Here is an 18,551-nt window from a genome sequence, read left to right on the forward strand (position 1 = left end):
GGGGGGGCCTCCCTCACATCACCTCCTCAGTCCCAGAGCTCTGGCAGTGCCTGACACATGGTGGCAGTCCCCTTGAGGCTCCAGCCAAGCCTCTGGGCCAAGTGAAACTGACTGTTTGGTACTACAGTGAAGAATGGAAGCTGGTCAGTGTCGTCCACAGTTGCCAGACCCTTCGACAAAATGGACGGGATCCCCCTGACCCCTATGTGTCACTGTTGCTACTGCCAGACAAGAGCCGGGGCACCAAGAGGAAGACTTCGCAGAAGAAGAGGACTCTTGAGTTCTGAATTCAGTGAATGGTTCGAGTGGGAGCTGCCCCTGGACGAGGTCCTCCAGCGAAAGCTGGATATCTCTGTGAAGTCTAATTCCACCTTCATGACAAGAGCGTGAGCTGCTGGGAAAGGTGCAGTTGGACCTTGCTGAGATAGACCCGGCCCAGGGCTCAGCCCAGTGGCATGACCTCATGCATGACAAGGGCAGGAGCAGCTCATAGGCGCTGGAAAGCGCTGGCCTGACTGCTGTCTCCTTGCCTTGGGAGTTGCTGCATCGCCACCTCACTGTGATGAGCCTGAGGCCGGGCTGGAGGGCAGAGCCTGTGCCCCCTTGGCTCTCTCTCCGCCCAGGCCCAGGCTAGCGCCTTTGCCTGACCAAAGAGGAAGACCACGTTCTCCTCTGCACAGCCTTTATCCTTCCAGGCCCCAGGACAGAGCCCTGGGCTGCCTCTTTACCACTTTGCCTGCACTTTCCTTCTTTGCCCCTCCCAGTGCCTCAGGGCTTCTGTAAAAAAAAAAAGGACGGGATCCCATTTTTTTTCATGGGATCTGTGAAAAATAGGATTTTCACAGATGCTGTTTTTTCTTATCATATCGAGAAAATTCCCCTTTATTCCTAGTTTGTCACAAGTGGTATATGAATGGGTGTTTGAATTTGGATGCTTTTTACTCATCCAAGCAAATGATCATGACTTTCCTTTATTCTGCTAAAATGAAGGATCATGTTGACTGATTTTTTTTGGTATCATTAATCTACAATTACATGAGGAATATTATGTTTACTAGACTCCTCTCATCACCAAGTCCCCCACCACATACCCCATTACAGTCACTGTCCATCAGTGTAATAAGATGCTGTAGAATTACTACTTGTCTTCTCTGTGTTGCAGGGCCCTCCCCGTGCCTTCCCTCACATTATATATGCTAATCATAATGCCCCCTTTCTTTTTTCCCCGCCCTTATCCCTCCCTACCCACCCATCTTCCTCAGTCCCTTTCCCTTTGGTAACTATTAGTCCATTCTTGGGTTCTGTGAGTCTGCTGCTGTTTTGTTCCTTCAGTTTTTCTTTGTTCTTATACTCCACAGATGAGTGAAATCATTTGGTACTTGTCTTTCTCTGCCTGGCTTATTTCACTGAGCATAATACCCTCTAGCTACATCCATGTTGTTGCAAATGGTAGGATTTGTTTTCTTCTTATGGCTGAATAATATTCCATTGTGTATATGTCCCACATCTTCTTTATCCATTCATCTACTGATGGACACTTAGGTTGCTTCCATTTCTTGACTACTGTAAACAGTGCTGTGATAAACATAGGGGTGCATGTGTCTTTTTCAAAATGGGCTGCTGCATTCTTAGGGTAAGTTCCTAGGAGTTGAATTCCTAGGTCAAGTGGTATTTCTATTTTGAGTTTTATGAGGAACCTCCATACTGCTTTCCAAAATGGTTGAATCAGTTTACATTTCCACCAGCAGTGTAGGAGGGTTCCTTTCTGCACAACCTCACCAACATTTATTGTTGTTTGTCTTTTGGATGGTGGTGATCCTTACTGGTGTGAGGTGATATCTCATTGTGGTTTTAATTTGCATTTCTCTGATGACAAGCGATGTGGAATATCTTTTCATGTGTCTGTTGGCCATCTGAATTTCTTCTTTGGGAAACTGTTCAGCTCCTCTGACCATTTTTAATTGGATTATTTGCTTTTTGTTTGTTGAGGTGTGTGATCTCTTTATATATTTTGGATGTCAACCCTTTATTGGATCTGTCATTTATGAATATATTCTCCCATACTGTAGGATGCCTTTTTGTTCTATTGGTGGTGTCCTTTGCTGTACAGAAGCTTTTCGGCTTGATATAGTCCCACTTGTTCATTTTTGCTTTTGTTTCCCTTGCCTGGGGAGATACGTTCATGAAGAAGTCACTCATGTTTATGTCCATGAGATTTTTGCCTGTTTTTTTCTAAGAGTTTTATGGTTTCATGACTTACATTCAGGTCTTTGATCCATTTCGAATTTACTTTTGTGTATGGGGTTAGACAGTGATCCAGTTTCATTCTCTTACATGTAGCTGTCCAGTTTTGCAAACACCAGCTGCTGAAGTGGCTGTCATTTCCCCATTGTATGTCCATGGCTCCTTTATCATATATTAATTAACCATATATGTTTGGGTTAATATCTGGGGTCTCTATTCTGTTCCACTGGTCTGTGCATCTGTTCTTGTGCCAGTACCAAATTGTCTTGATTACTGTGACTTTGTAGTAGAGCTTGAAGTTGGGAAGAGAGATCCCCCCCACTTTGTTCTTCCTTCTCAGGATTGCTGTGGCTATTCGGGGTCTTAGGTTGTTCCATATGAATTTTTGAACTATTTGTTCCAGTTCATTGAAGAATGCTGTTGGTAATTTGATAGGGATTGCATTGAATCTGTAGATTGCTTTGGGCAGGATAGCCATTTTGACAATATTAATTCTTCCTAGCCAAGAGCATGGGATGAGTTTCCATTTGTTAGTGTCTTATTTAATTTCTCTTAAGAGTGTCCTGTAGTTTTCAGGGTATAAGTCTTTCACTTCCTTGGTTAGGTTTATTCCTAGGTATTTTATTCTTTTTGATGCAATTGTGAATGGAATTGTTTTTCTAATTTCTCTTTCTGCTAGTTCATTGTTAGTGTAAAGGAATGCAACAGATTTCTGTGTATTAATTTTGTATCCTACAACTTTGCTGAATTCCGATATTAGTTCTAGTAGTTTTGGAGTGGAGTCTTTAGGGTTTTTTATGTACAATATCATGTCATCTGCAAATAGTATGTTGACTGATTTTTAAATGGGAGTCCAACCCTGCATTCCTAGGAACACTCCCACGGGTCATAATTTCTTTACATACCTTTCCAATGTTGCTTTCTTTCTCTTTCCTTTGTGGGATTCTGATGACATGGATGTTCCGTTTTTGTCATGGTTCCATGGGCCCCAGAGGCTCTGTGTATTAATTTATTTAGATCTATTTTCTTTCTGTTGTTCATTTTGGGTCATTTCTATTGTTCTGTCTTCAAGTTTGTAGATTGTTTCCTCTGTCACCTTCATTCTGGTGCCGAGTTCATCCTGTAAGGTTTTTTTTTTTTTTAATTTTGGTCTGTGCATTCTTCAGTTCTAAAATTCCTATTTGATATATCTTCTTTTTCTTTGCTGAGAGTTTATATTTTTTCATTTTTCAAGCATGGTCATCATTTCTTGTCAAAGCATTTTAAGGAGGTTGCTTAAAAACCCTTGTTGGCTGATTCTAGAAGGTATGTACTCTGGGCTTTGGTGGTTGCTGTCATTTCTCATTCCAGTTGAAATTTTCCTGGTTCCTGGTGTGACTAGGGATTTTCGTTTGAAACCCTGCTATTTTAGGTATTATGTTATGAGACTGGATCTTGTGTTTTAGCTGGTCCTATGACAGGTCTGTGCAGAAGGAGGGCCCTGCATTAGTATTGCTCATGGGGGTGGATGTTCAAGCTCCCTTAGCCTCAATTGTTGCCTTGTGGGGAGGGGCATCTTGTTCCTCTTGACGGGGCAGTTCTAGTCCCCAGTTGACCTCTGCTGATCCTGTCCTGGCTGGGAAGGGCAGGGGGACCTTGTCACTGACCCCTGCTTGACCTCCACTAACACCATGACTGAGGGTGCCTTGTTACTGCTTGGTGGGGTGAAGTCCTGACTCTCCACTGGGCACCCCTGACACCCCCAGTGGGGAGCAGGAAGGAGTCTCATTACCTCTGGTGACTGCATGGTCTTTGCAGGAAAGTGGTGTGCGAGTGTGGCTACATGCACAAGCAGCACCTGGAGGAGGCCACCAGGCCCCAGGCCTTCCAGGGCAAGGAGTGGGACCCAAAAAAACATGTCCAGGAGATGCCAACTGATGCCTTTGGTGACATTGTCTTCACAGGCCTGGGCCAGAAGACGGGAAAGGTTAGTTTTCGTCACTCCATTGCTCTTACTACAGACCAGTGGCCACTACCGGGGACCTGCAGGGCCAGGACTTCCTGGTGTGGAGAGGGAGGCTGGACAAAAGCCTGGGGCACAGCATCTGTCCAGTACTAGGAGCGGGGCAGGCAGTGTGCTACAGGCTGTCAGGAAACACGCCTGATCTCAGAGTGCTTGGTCACCGATAAGCAGGGCGGGAGCAGCAAGCGCTCTGAGGAGGGTGCAAGCCCAGCAGTGTGAGCTATGGCTAGGAGGCCCTGGGCAGCCTTGGCCGGGGTCTGGGGGGAGCAGGGGTCACCTAGGGCGTGAGTCAGGGTAGGCTTGAGGAATGGGGTGAGGAGACAGGCTGGGGGTGGCTCAGAGGCCTGCTGTGGGAAGTCTGATGGTGCCAGGTGGCCAAGTGGGACCCCCAGGGGCCTCAGGCCTTCAGGGGGGCAGGAGTGGCAGAGGGAGGCCCTGGCTCTCAGGTGTGCATCTCAGGGTGGTCCTTGGAGCAACAGCACCGCCAGGCAGTTTCTTGGCCCAACCCCCACCTGCTGGACTGGGGCCCAGCTGCCCTCGCTGCAACCAGCCTTCTGGAGGACCCTGATGCAGGCCCTGGGCACTACTGTCCTCCAGGGCCTATGGGGCTGCTTATTTCTGGAACCCCTGAACCTCTCAGGAGTGGGTGTGGCTACTGCCTCGCCTCCTCTGAGTGGCTGAGACATTGCACACTTGGCAAAAGAGCCTGAACAAGGAGGGGCCTGGGGGTGGGGTCACACCTGCTTCCCAGCTGGCCATTAGCTCCAGAGCAGCCCAGCATCCACACCGTCGCGAGTTGGGTGTGGTGTAAGCCCTGGTCCCTTGTGAGCCACCCTCACAGCTATTCTGGGTTTGACCCGAGAAGAGTGGGGGATCCTTTGCAGCCCAGGCTCAGGGTAAGAGTGAGCCCTAGAGCGTGTCAGGGCCAGAGGCCTGGACAGCAGAGCCCCGGGGGGCCAGGCCGCAGGCGCTGGCTGGGAGGAAGCTGTGCTGGGTGGAGAAAGACACTCCTTCACGATGGCCATGTTCAGCCTGGGGGCGCAGAGGAGGCCCACCCCCAGGGACGGGATGGGCATGGGGCTTGGGGGCTTCCGACCCGGGGCGCAGTCAGGAGGTGCTGAGGGTGCGGGGCCGGCCTTCCGGGCTCTCTTCCGGGCTTGGGCTCCCTTTGTCGCTCAGTCCCTGTCCCACTTGGGTGTGGTCACTTCTACTCCCCAGGTCTGGGCCCAGGGTGAGGGTCCCCCCAGGGCTGGGGCTCAGGGGCACGGTCCCCCAGCTGCACTGCTGCCGGCTGACACGGGCTCCCCGGGTCCTGACTCCCGCAGTACGTGCGCCTGTCCCAGGACACACCTTCCAGCGTGATCTACCGCCTCATGACCCAGCACTGGGGCCTGGATGTCCCCAGCCTCCTCATCTCTGTGACGGGTGGGGCCAAGGACTTCATCATGAAGCCCAGGCTGAGGAGCATCTTCCGCAGGGGCCTGGTCAAGGTGGCCCAGACCACAGGTGCGGCCCGGGGGGCAGGGGACAGCGGTGGCTGTGTTAATCATGGGGAGTCGGGGAGAGCTCCCGGGCACCAAACTCTTTGCTGCCTGATCTTTCCGTTAGCTCCAGGCAAGGAGGATACAATCTCCATCTTCTTAGGGGAGGCCACAGCCTCAGCGTTAATACTTCCCCAGGCTCACAGCTCCAGTAAGAGCAGAGTGGGCAAGGCTGCGTGCGGCCCTGACTCTGTGCCCACCACGCTTGGAGCCCCACAGGGGGGCGGCCCTCGGCCTAAGTGACCAGCGATCAGTAGGCACGTGAGCTTGAGGGGGCTGCGCCAGGTAGGCTATGGCAGGAGAGCAAGGATTCTGGGTCCAGGAGAGAAGCGGCCCCCCCAAGGGACTGAGCCCTTTTCTAGGATTTGTTTAAGCAAAAGGTGTGAGAACCACACCATCAGTTTGGGTCTTTGCCCCGAAACAGACTTAATCTGAGTCTTGATTGGCGACACTGTGACTGGCTTCTGGGCACTGGTCTCTGCACTCTCGTCAGCATTGCCCTGGGACAGAGACCCCAACAGAGACAAAGGTGGCCTTCTGCTCATGTCTGTGGGAGGTGGTGGCAGCCCCTTCCCTGTGGCTTCCCATTCGAGGACATGGGCCAGAGGAGCCGACCCCACCGGGGACCTGCCATTCTCACGTCCAAGGGTGCACAGCACACAGCTGGTGCCGGCCCACCGTGCTCAGCGCTGCCCATCATACACTCTTCTGTGTTGACACCTAAAGCTGGTCAGGCCAGCCAGCGGGTCCCCTACAGAGGCCACTGCAAGTTTCACGGCATGGGTGGCATGGCAGGGCTGAGTGGCTGGGAACAGGGGTATAATCTTGGCCCCAGAAATTGAGAGGAGGAAGGGACATTTGCATGTCTTGAAATAGAAGAATCAAGAGAAACTTCAGGGTTGCCAAGTTCCCGAAGCTGGGATGGAGAAGGGCTGCAGGGAGGCTGGGAGGGAGGACGCAGCCTGCAGGCCCCATTCCTGCCCCTGCAACCCAAGCACGGTGGGCAATGGAGGCCTCGGAGCTGCAACATGAAGGCGGGTGCAGGGTGTGGCCTCCTCCTGGGTCCCAGTTTTGAGACTGGCACCTGGTAATGAGTTTGGAAGCCCCTTTGTGTGACACCCTGCATCGGAGGCACACACGGGGCACTGGGGGCAGGCTTGCATGTGGCCGGGAGATACCCTCAGCTCCTTCCCCCAGGGGCCTGGATCATCACCGGGGGCTCCCACACCGGCGTGATGAAGCAGGTGGGCGAGGCGGTGCGGGACTTCAGCCTGAGCAGCAGCTACAACAAGGGAGAAATCGTCACCATTGGCATTGCCACGTGGGGCACGGTGCACAACCGGGACAGCCTGATCCACCCTGCGGTGAGCTGGGCCAGACTCCTGGGTGTGGCAGGGTCAGATGAGGTGACAGGTGGGGTCCTACTGGGTGCTGCTGTGGGGGGCCCATGCCTGGCCACTGGGGTAAATGCAGTGTTGGGGGAAGAGGTTGGGTGAGGCACAGGACACCCGGCTCCAGCCCAGCCATGCCACAGACCCTGGTGACCCAGGACACGTAGCTGACTTGGCAAAATTCTGGTTTCCTCCCTCAAGACTGCAGGACAGGTGCACATAAGAGTTATCTAAGAGCCATCGCTGGTCATGCTAACAGCCTCTCAGGTGAGAAGTGCACTTTAGCAGAAGGAGGTAACGTGGCTGAGACCACACAGCCCATGAGCATCTGTGGTGGGTGGAACCTAGCTGTCCATCCCAAAGCCTGATCTGTGAACCCCGCGATCAGGGGTCTCCCCCAGTCCAGGAATTAGTTGCACAGTGCTGTGATTTCTGACAGTCATGACCCACGCTTCTCCTTTAAGATCACAGACAGAGCCTCCTGCCTCCATTTAACTGGTTAACTGTGGAAGCTGGAAAAGATGATTGAATTCATTCAGTCAGATTTTTTACGTACGCAGTAGACCTGGCATGATGAGCACATGTCCACTTAATTTGCAGAGTCAGGGAGTACAGGGAGCCCCCCAGGAGCATGCCTGGCTGGGAGGCTTTCTCGCAGCTGCCCTGGAGAGGCCCTTCACCCAGGGGGAGTGTCTCTGGGGTGGTGGCTCCTTTGCTCAGTCACAGGTGCTCGTGACTGGGCCCCCCGGCCACAGCCTCTGCCTTCCTTTTGTGTCAGAGTCACAGATGTGTTCAGGAGGACAGGGCTGCTCTGTCTTGGGTGCTCATTATACGGAGTGGAAATCTGAGGCCAAGAGAGACGGGTGGCTTCCAAGACTGCTCTTCGTTCTTCTCCCATTTGTGGTTCAGAAGCCTCCCCTTGACACTCCAGCTATCCTTTGTGGGTGACAGGGGTGTGTGCGCTGGCCCAGCAGTCGTCCCTGCGGTCAGTGTCCCGGGGCTGCTGCACCACCTGGTCAGAACCTCGTGGCTAAAAGCAACAGAAATTTCTTCTGTCGTACTTCTGAAGGCAGGAAATCTGGAATCAGTACCACCAAGGCACAGTCAGGGTGTGCTGGGGCCACACGCCTGCCCCAGGCTCCTGGGGCTCCTTCCTCCTCTTCTAGGTCCCGCTGGCTGCCAGGGGTCCTTGGCTCGAGCTCGCATCTCTCCACTCTGACTCCATCGCGCTGCCTTCTCTGTGTGTTGTGCCAAATCCCCCTCTGCGTCTGCTCTGAGGGCACTTCCCTTGGCATTTAGGGCCTGGATAACCCAGGGTGATCTCCTCATATCAAGATGCTTACATTACAACTGCAAGGATCCTTTTTTGAAATAAGACAGTGTGTACGAGTCCAGGATCAGGACCCAATGCCTTTGATCGGCTGTTTCTCAGCCAGCCGTGATCCGCCCTCAGACTCCCAAGGACTCATACTCATGTGCAAAATACACCCACCCCATCCCAAGATCCCCCATATAATCAGCCCATTACAGCATCAACTGAGAGTTCAAAGTCTTGTCTACATGTCACCAGCTAAAATATCCAAAATCGCCTCCTTTAAATGAGATCCTGGGTATGCTCTGTCCTGGGGCAAAATTTCCCTTCATGTGTGGACCTCTGAAACTAGAAAATGGGTTATTTTCTTCCAAAATACAGTGGTTTTGTTTATTAGAACAGACATACTCTAATGGACACCCTCATTCTAAGGAAAGAACGTGGAGAGAATAAAGGGGTCACCGATCCTGAGCAATTTCAAGATCCAGTGGAGAAATTCATTAGGTGACAAAATGGGGAAAGGTGTGACTTGAGGCTCCAGCCCAGGGCGCCCTGTTCAGGCCCTCAGCTTCCGTTCCCATGCACAACTCTGCCCTTGGGATGGCCCCTCCCTTTTCTTGAAGGTCATCAGCCTGTCTCCTGCCTGTAGAATTTTGGGCATCTTACTTACTTTGTTCACTTTATCCTGTGTCCGACCTTTCAGTCCAAGTGAGCAGTGCTTCTGAGGCAACACTCTCAGAAGCCTTGTGGGCTTCCTGTGTGTGTCACACGGGTTCCTGCCAGTAGACAGAAGGCTCTCTGCAGATCTCTACTCCTGGCCCCTGCTGAGATGCTTGAGTGAATCCGTGGCCTTGTGTTTGACCTCACATCCACAGCAGAAGGCTGTGCAGCCCCACCCTCAGCCCTCTCTCTAGAACACGCGTTCTTAACAGGATTCTCTTCCTCTTCTCACATCCTCGTGCTCTGGACAGACAGGCTGAGAGTGTCCCTGAGCTGCGTCCTGTCTGCCGACCCGCGTACGGCACGGCTCTCCTTTCACATTTATGATAAGCAGCGAGCAGAAACCAGACTACACTTTCAACACTTTGCTTGGAAACGTCCTCGGATACATTTCCAAGCTCATCACTTGTGACTCTGCTTTCCACCCAGCTGTGCGGCGCGGTGCAGCAGAGCTGTGGGCCCCTGCGGGCCCCTCCTTGTTGCCGACGCGCGCCCCTCATGGAGCCTGACCAGCAGCACCTTTCCCGTTCCCATTCCCACCTGAGCTCTGTCTGTGACGAGCTGTGTAACTAGGGCAACAGACGCCTTCCCTGCCACGTTCCTCACCCCCTTCTGGGCCTTCACCTGCAACAGCTTTAACACACGTCCTCTGCCAACAGTCTGTTCAAGGCTATCTAGACATTTCTGTCATATGCCCCCCAGATTCTTCCAGCCTTTGCCCATTTCCCAGTTCCAGACCTTTTCCAGTTTTCGGCGTTTGTTATAGTAGCACCTCACTTCCTGTTCATTCCCTGGGGCTGTTGTGACAGATCACCCCACACCTGGGGGCTTCCAGAACAGAGACCTATTCTCTCTTGTAGGCCAGAACCCCAAAATCAGTGACACTTGGCCCAAACCAGGACGCAGGCAGGGCCACGCCTCCCCAGAGGCAGGCAGGGAGACGCCCTTCCTGCCTTTCCAGCCTCTGTTGGGGCCGGCCTCCTGGGCTTGTGGCCGCATGGCCCCAGCCTCAGCCTTCCTGGTCACACAGCCTGGCCTTTCCTGGTCAACCCTCCTCCTGCCTTTCCGTTGGAAGGACACTTGTGAGGGTATGTAAGCCCACCTGGGTGATCCAGGGTCAGCTTCCATGTCAAGGTCATTAGCAGAATCATCTGCAGACTCTCCTTCCAAATAAGGTCACATTCACAGCTTGCAGGGATCAGGACCTGACATAGCTGGGAGCTCGTTATCCAGCCTGCTAGACCCCATCCCCCACATTCAAGATGCAGAACTTTCCATCTGGCTGTCCCCAGGGCAGCTTCCCTGCTGAGTACATGGTGGACGAGGATGGCCAAGGGCACCTGACCTGCCTGGACAGCAACCACTCCCACTTCATCCTTGTGGACGACGGGACTCACGGCCGCTACGGGGTCGAGATCCCCCTGAGGTCGAGGCTGGAGAAGTTCGTATCAGAGCAGACAAAGGAGAGGGGAGGTGAGCAGAGTGCTCCTGTGGGCACTTAGGCCAGAGCAGGGGGTGCTGGCCATCCAGGGCGTCGGGGCCCAGCGGGCATGACCAGGACGTTCAGTGTGGGTGGGGGGTGTAGTCAGATGCACCTGGGTCCTTTCCCACCGTCTCCTGGCTCTATCCGGTGGGGTCACCGTCTCTTGCCCGTTTAACCCATGGACAGGGGTGAGGGCACGTCCCCACTTTTCTGCTCACTGTCAAGTGAGAGACCATCTACATCACTTCACACCACACATGCAGCCCAGTTCAAAAATAAGAAAGTCCAAACACAAGCCTTGACCTCCTTTCCCTTGTAGGCGAGACGGGATAGATTCTAGGACACTGGGAGGCTGAATATACAGGAGTTTGCATGATTTAAGGGGGGCAAAGAAAGGCCCCGAGATAACAGGAGGGTCTGGCTCGGCACCAGGTGGGCTGGGCACCTTTAGAGCAGTGGCTGTCCAGCTTCACTGCACATCAGAGGCCCCCCGAGGGTCTGTCGGCCCCGTCAACCCCTGGTCCCTGACTCATGGGTCTGGGTGGGGAAACTTAGGTTTCTAAGTTCCTGGGGGACACAGATGTGGCTAGCCGGGGGCCGCAGTTTGAGAACCCTGCTTTGCCTAAGAACTTGGGTGGGCCGTGTTTGGGGCATCAGAGTGAGTGGGGTCGGGGGCCCATGTTGGCACTGGGAGAGAAAGTTTGCCACCGGGGAGGGGTGTTCCTGAAGTCTCCCCCAGCCCCCTGCTGTGGGAAGGATGAAAGCCTCAACGGATGGCCCAGTGAGGATGTAGGCTCCCGCGCCATGGCCCTGCACACGCAGGGTGTTGTGTCCATCTGCTTGACGTGTCCCCACGTGCCCAGGTGTGAGGCGCCGAGGAAGGGCTGCAGGGAAAGCAGGCTGGGCTCTGGGGCTGCGGGGGCAGAAGGCAGCTGGGGACCCTCCCCACCGCTGGGCGTCTGAGGCCCTCCCCCCACCCCTGCCCCGGAGAGGCCATCACCGCGCCCTCACCTGCTCCCTGCCGGCCTTTGAAACCCCTCGGCACTCACCCACAGCACGCAGTGCCCGAGGCTTCTGCACAAGAGTGGCTGGGCTGTGTCCCAGGGGGAGGCCCAAGCCCCACGTCCCCTAAACTGGGGCTCCATGCTTCATCCTAGGTGTGGCCATCAAGATCCCCATCGTCTGTGTGGTACTGGAGGGGGGCCCTGGCACACTGCACGTGAGTCCTGGTGGCAGGCAGACTCAGGGATTCAGCCCAGCTGTAGGGCACAGCTGGCCCGGAGAGCCATTGCCAGTATGTCTGTGGGGCCAATGGCCAGAAAGGGCAAGGAGAACGGGATGTGACCGTGTGGGGCCAACTAAACGCTGTGCAGGGACATATGGTGGCACTGCCGCCTGCACATTCGGGGAGTGGCATGGCATTTCCTGTAGGGGGTCAGAGAACACGTCCACTCGTGGTTAGTAACTGCAGGTGGTCAGCATGGACCCCCCCGGGTCCCGGGCTTCGGATTGCCTCTGGGCCACCACTCTCCCCACACGTGGGGTCCTCTGCAGGCCCCCTGCTTCCTCACAGCCAGAGCAGGGCACCTGCTCCCGCTGGTGTGTCCTTCCCACTGAAGGAGGCCTCACCCTGGGTTCCCTGACCCCCTGGCTGTCCTGGGCTCTCCCTGGGCCTTCAGGAGGTTGCTGAGCACCAGGCCAGGCTGCGCCCTGTCTTTCTGGAGGCGCTCTCGTGAGCACAGGTCAGTGGCAGACCTGTTGCGTGGTGCTGGTGGTAGACCTGAAGGCGAAGGCTTATGGGGCACACCCCACAGGCCATCAGGACGAGCTGCTTGTCCCTCTGAGCAGCAGAAAGCGCCCAGCTGTGTTTTCAGTGCATTTCTCAATCACCCGTTAGCCTGGTGGTATGTGCACTAGAGATTCCCCACTTCAGGTGTCTGAGCGGCCCTGGCACCTGCCTTACAGACCATCTACAACGCCATCACCCACGGCACCCCCTGCGTGATCGTGGAGGGCTCAGGCCGTGTGGCCGACGTCCTTGCCCAGGTGGCCAGCCTGCCCATCTCCGAGATCACCATCTCCCTGATTCAGCAGAAGCTGAGCGAGTTCTTCCAGGAGATGTTTGACACCTTCACCGAAAGGCAGGTCGTGGAGTGGACCAAGAAGGTGAGGTGGCAGGCGGCAGCCAGCACGCATGCGGTAGCTCCCCAGGGAGCAGGACCAGGCAGAACTGGGATTCCCAGGGGGCTGGGGTGGGTGGCTTTGTGCCAGCAGGCAGAGGGCCGGGCAGGCAGGAAGCCGAGGCCGCATACTGCCCTGCCAAGGAGGGCACGTCTTGAACCTCTGTCCACGGATGTCAAGCCTGGGCTGACAGGCCCCAGAACTGGAGAGTGCAGCTGCTCTGGGGAGAGGGGAGGGGAGCCAGCTGGAGGGGAGGGGCAGGAGGCTGGCGCTGAGGCCCAGGATGGGGGCGCAGGGGCACGGCCAGGTGACGGCAACCGGGGGCAAGGGCCGGCACAGCCTCCAAGCTGGGCGGGTTCAAGGCTCCCTGGACAGATTAATGGAGCCACTTGGGGAGCTGGCAAGGCAGGGAGATAGGCAGAGCCCGGCGAGTCAGGGCCCAGCTGGGCTGAGGTACCTTGGGCTATGTGGAGGTGCTTCCCGCGCACCCCTCAGCTAGAGGCTCCGGCAGGTGTGCCCACCTGAGGATCTGTGCGTTGCGGGAGCATTCAGGGCACCCTGGTCTCCAGGGCCTCGGGAGACCTGAGACCCGGGAGGGAGCTAGCTGTACCTGAGGGCACCAACTCCCTGCCCCGTGACTGAGCACAGAGGGAAAGGGGCCGGTGCTCGGAGTCCGGGCACAGCCGGGAGCATGGGATGGGCGCTGCCCTGCAGCATGGCCCTATTCCAGTGCTCTGCTCTCCCCACCCCCCCTTCGCTTTGGAGTGATTTTAGATTTACAGAACACAGACCGTAGAGGGCTTCTCTGTGCCCTTCATGCCACCTCCCCTGACATTAACATCCACAGCCATTTGCCCAAACTAAGGGGTGAATTCGGTGCCTCGCTGTTCACTGGTGTTCACTGAGCGCAGGATGTTTGGATGTCACCCTGACCCACAGTGACCTTTCTCCCAGCCCAGGAGCCAAACCAAGACACCACATTGCATTTAGCCTTTTCTCTTTCATCGTCTTTTTTTTTTTAAGCATGACATCATTTAGTTAGCCAACCAGATTTCAGATTTTCTGGAACATTCCCATATGAACTGATGAGATTGGGCTGCTCTGGCTGTGGGTGGGTTGGGGCTCTGGGGCCCTGCCTCCTGCCCATCTCCTCAACTCCTGCGCTGGGAGCCTCATGGGCGCCCCCTCTGGTCTGCACCCTTCTCTGTCCTGACCTGCTTCTCCTGGCCAGGGGAGACCTCTGGGCTGTCACAGGACATAATTGCAGAGTGACCTGATGGATGTGGGTGTTCTGAGAGACTGTTTTTCAGTAATTTTGCTTTCAAAGGCATTGGCTCTGTGTTGCTGTGATACCTCCAGTGGGAGACGAAGGTGTTTACAGGCGGGGGAAGACTTTGCGAGGGCCCCTTACAGAGCGAATCCTTGCGGCGTGCTGGGGTGGGGAGTCAGCTCTGGAAGGTATGTAAGGACTTCTCCCGAAGCTCTGGATAGAGCTTCTCTCTCAGATACTTTAAGGCTGTTTGGCTTAGTTGGGAACCTTGGGCATTTGGAGTGGGCGTCAGAAGCAGCTGTCCCAGATTTTAGGGTCCCCCCGATGAGCTCTGCAGAGGGGTCACAGCCCAAGGCAGCCACCCCAGCCTCCAGGGGGGCCGGTGTGAAGGGGAGTGGCTAGGTCAGCCTGCTCCAGCCCTCCAGGCCCAACGGACAGCCCCGCACTTCCTGCTTCTGTGCTCACGTGCCCCTGCTCTCTCCTCCGTGCTCTGCGCTCCTGGGCTGGGGCTCACGAGTCCTAAGGTCGCCCCACCTCTGGTTCCTGCCGGGATTCTTTGGGGTGGGGCTGCTGGTGCCTCTCAGAGCCTTGCTTTCCCTAACAGTAAGCTGTGGCTGGCCAAGAGTCAGGGTCTAGGTCTCTAGTTCAGCTCCATGAATGATAAGTCAGGTCGTAAAAGCTCCTGGAAATTCAGGTTTACATGACTGACACACTCTTCAGGGCAAGTCTGTGGAGCAGCTTAGCTCTGACCTTATCTAATTTTGGGCCACACGGGCAGTCTGTGTTCCCAGCCAAAGATCATGGGGACACACTGTGGTTGGCCACGTGGAGGGAGGATGCCTGCTGGGGGCCTGGGAGCACGAGGCACTGCGGGGGAAGGCAGGGGGCTCACCCTGGGTGGGGACGGGTCTTGGGTCCTGTGTGGGGCACATGACCCTGTTCTGGTCTGCTGAGTGTGGTTGCAGAGTGGCAGTGGATATGGGTATTCTGGGAGACTGTTTTTGCCGTGAGGTTAGCTCAGTTCCCCAAGGAGCCTTGAGCTGCAGGCAGGTCCTGGGGCCTCTCCTCGGCACATAAATTGTTCAGGCAAGTTTTAGACTGGATCTAACCCACCAGTCGTCATAAGGTGCCAGTTTAACCCACCCCATTCCAGAGTCTAGGCCTTGAAAATCGTGTTCCACAAGGTCAGTCCTAAGCCTGGCCCAGGGCTACCATCCAGTGTTAGTCTTGTTCAGTAGGGAGGGAATCCCAGCTACCTCGTCACAGCCTGTTATACCTTCAACAAACCTCAGGTCTACCCTGATGGATGGATGGGCAGGGCCTCTTCCCTGGGAGGCTGCTGTGGGTGGGCATCCGCCACAGGGGCCTGGTTGCAGGGGCTCCCAGCCAACACCACACAGGTCTGTGCTGGGAACATTGCTTGGCCCCTCCCAGGATTGCTTTTCTTGTCTGTAAAATAGGGATAATTAGGACCTGAACTCAGGAAGGAACGAGGTCATCTATGCAAAGTGCGCAGTCTTGCAAGAAATGAGGGCTGTTCTATCATGCACATCAAGGACTGGGTTAATTCAGGGGACATTATTCTGGCTGTGGATTTTGGGGGGTTTGGGAGGGACCTGGTGGGTATTCTGGGGTTGACATGAAAGCTGGGCCTGAGGGATGGGGAGGTTGGGGTGTCAGAGGTGGGATATTCTCTGCGCAGACACACCTGGCTTTACTGCATATTTTGCAAGTTGAAGGTCTGTGGCAACCCTGCTGGCACCATTTTTCCAGCAGCATTTGTTCACTTTGTGTCTGTGTCACATTCTGGTGATTCTCACAATATTTCAAACTCACTGTTACTTACATTTTCATGATGGCCTGTGATCAGTTATTTTGACTCGCTAGAAGCTCAGATGATGGTCAGCCTTTTTTAGCAATAAAGTGTTCTTTAATTAAGGTATGTATGCTGTTTTTCTAGATGTAATGCTATTGCATGCTTAATAGACTGTGATATAGTGCGAACACAACTTTCACAGGCACTGGGGAACCAAACAATCCATTTGCCTCACTTTAGTGGGATGTTCATGTTTATTGTGGTGGTCCGGAGCATCTCTGAGGTGTGCCTGGGTGAGCTACGGACATCACGGCCCCCAAGCTGCTGTGGCTGCCTGGGGGGCAGGGGGAGGAGCCGGAAGGCTTTGGGAGCTGTGGGGAGCTGCGAGAATGCTTTTGTGGAAGGCTTACCCCCCCCCCAGGTGAAGGGGTTGTGGGAGCAGGGACTGGTAGCAGGCATAGCAGGCATAGGAATGATGTAGTAGATATCGATAGATGATAGATGCAGATGGGTGACACATGGGTGGACAGAGAGGTACTTGCATAGACAGATACATGGGTGGATGGAAGGATACATGACAGATAGATATAGCAGGCAACTAGGTAAGCAGAAGGCAGGTATGCAGGTAGGTACGGTGGGCAGATAGGTGGATATGTTGAGGGTAGCCAGGTGGGTGACTGGATGGATGGGTGGGTGGGAGGAAGGATGGATAGCAGGCAGGCAGGCAGGCAGGCAGGCAGGCAGGTGAGGATTGGCGGGAGCCGGGAGGGCACCCAGGGGAGAGTCTCAAGTTCGGCGGACACCCCCATGTGGCTGGGTGAGATTCCTTACGCTGGGTTGTTTTCCGCCGGGCAGACCACCAACAGGTGTCGTGTGTTCAGTCCTTTCCCATGTTCATCCTCTCTGTCCTGGGTGTGGGGAGATGTGGGCATGGCCCTGGCAGGCAGGCAGGACTCAGCACTCTGAGTCCCAGGCCTTGATTCTCCTGGCGCCCTTTGAGGAGGCAGGAGGCCTGCTCGTTGCCACAAACTCACCTGGGGACTGTTTCTTGCAGATCCAGGACATTGTCCGGAAGCAGCAGCTGCTGACCATCTTCCGGGAGGGCAAGGATGGCCAGCAGGACGTGGATGTGGCCATCCTGCAGGCCCTGCTGAAAGGTGAGGGGCGGGTGACGTGGGGACAAGGGGAGGAGCTGGAATGAGGGTGCCCTGGGCCGAGTCCAGAGGAGCCACAAACACTACCCCTCGGTGGGTCGCCCTGGTTGGAGGGCAGCTGGCGGGGGCTGTGCTGGGGCCGGCTCACGCCCCCACCAGGCAGGGGGGCCCTGTTGCCCATGTCGGGGATACAGGCTCCCTATCCAGCTCACCGTCCTTCTGGGAACCTGGGTGCAGCCCGCATAGCCCATCCCTGCGCAGTCAGGGTGGCTTCTCATAACCAGGGCAAGGAGGGGACCTGGGAAACCCACTCCCTACTTCCACACCTCGTCTGTACGTAGGGTCCTCCGCCTGCGGCCCAGGGGGACCTGAGTGCAGGGACCTTGACCTTTGCCCTGCAGCCCGCACTGCCCTCTGCCCTTTCCTCCACGTCCCGGAGGAGGCGTATCTGCCCTGTGCCTCCCGCTGGCTCCCAGGAGCCTCTGCCCCCCGACCGCAGGGGCCCCGACGGCGGAGCGGAGGCCCTCTCGGTGGAGGGTCCTTCTGGCTTCGCTCCTGTGTGTCCAGCCCAGACCCCTCTTACTGACGGGGGGAACTGACCCTGCCCAGAACCCCACGTAACCAAGAGGCAGCTGAAACCCAGACCAGAGTCCGCGTCCCAGCCTCCGTCTGGGGAGGTCCCAGGAAGAGGCTGTTGGATGGAGTCCGAGCAGCCCCTCCCCGGCTACAGCGGCTGAGCGGGCGCGCTGGGGCCCCGGGGCCAGGAGGTGCCGCTGCGGGTCCTGACCCCCCTCCAGCAGAGGCAGCGGGGGCCAGAGTCGGTGCGGAAACCAGGGCGTGGACGGGGCTCCCAGGACCACGGTTTTTCGGCGGGCAGGAAGAGCTCCTGTCTGTCCCTCGCCTTCTCTGCGGCAGCGTGTCTGGTGTAATCCGCAGGCGTGGCAAAGGGTGGGGGGACATGGAGTCCCACCGTCAGCCACCTCGCTGGGACAGGGAAGGTCACTACTCGTGGCCCAGGATGGACCCCCCTGATGTGGGGCGCCTCTGCCCTTGGGGCCAGCGGTTAGCATGAAGACCCGCACCACTGAAGCTGTAGGGTCGCGATTACCCCGAGGGCTGGCCCTGAGTGGCAGAGGACCTGGGGCACTGGGGTGGGAGCGTTTCATGTCCTGGTCTTGGGGGCGCTCGTGCAGGTGTGGACATCGGTGAAGAGCCGTTGAGCTGTCCATCTAAGATTTGTGCACGTTCAAGGTCTTTCATCAGCAATAAGGAGTTTTAGAAGGATTCTTTGGCATAGCGTGCTGCTGTGCAGAGTCCCTGGATGGCACCTCCCACGTGTGCAGGAGACACAGAGAGAGGGATCTGTTTCTGGAAGCAAACACAGTGTGACTGCTTGCTCAGGGGAGGCGGGAGGGGGGCCTCTGCGGTGGGAGAAAG

At 55.8% G+C, this 18,551-nt stretch overlaps 1 protein-coding gene across 16 annotated transcripts in view; it reads left to right on the plus strand.

Annotated features, from left to right (window-relative positions):
- The window catches only part of TRPM2 (transient receptor potential cation channel subfamily M member 2), a 54,809-nt gene that overhangs the window by 9,825 nt on the left and 26,433 nt on the right, over positions 1-18,551 (plus strand). For 12 of the 16 annotated variants that reach the window (XR_008998725.1, XR_005030191.2, XR_005030190.2 and 9 more), the window contains 7 exons: positions 4,042-4,210; positions 5,572-5,752; positions 6,985-7,151; positions 10,503-10,683; positions 11,851-11,912; positions 12,659-12,859; positions 17,015-17,117. Coding sequence is in view for 12 of the 16 variants with exons in the window: in XM_036912044.2 (XP_036767939.2) it covers positions 4,042-4,210; positions 5,572-5,752; positions 6,985-7,151; positions 10,503-10,683; positions 11,851-11,912; positions 12,659-12,859; positions 17,015-17,117 (1,064 nt within the window). In the remaining 4 variants the exon portion in view is untranslated. Of the gene's footprint in view, positions 1-4,041; positions 4,211-5,571; positions 5,753-6,984; positions 7,152-10,502; positions 10,684-11,850; positions 11,913-12,658; positions 12,860-17,014; positions 17,118-18,551 lie in introns of those variants that run through there. The other 4 variants (XM_057505243.1, XM_036912040.2, XM_057505229.1 and 1 more) reach the window with 4 other exon arrangements.

The sequence above is a fragment of the Manis pentadactyla genome, chromosome 1 (genome assembly GCF_030020395.1).
Source record: "Manis pentadactyla isolate mManPen7 chromosome 1, mManPen7.hap1, whole genome shotgun sequence".
NCBI classification, from domain to species: domain Eukaryota; kingdom Metazoa; phylum Chordata; class Mammalia; order Pholidota; family Manidae; genus Manis; species Manis pentadactyla.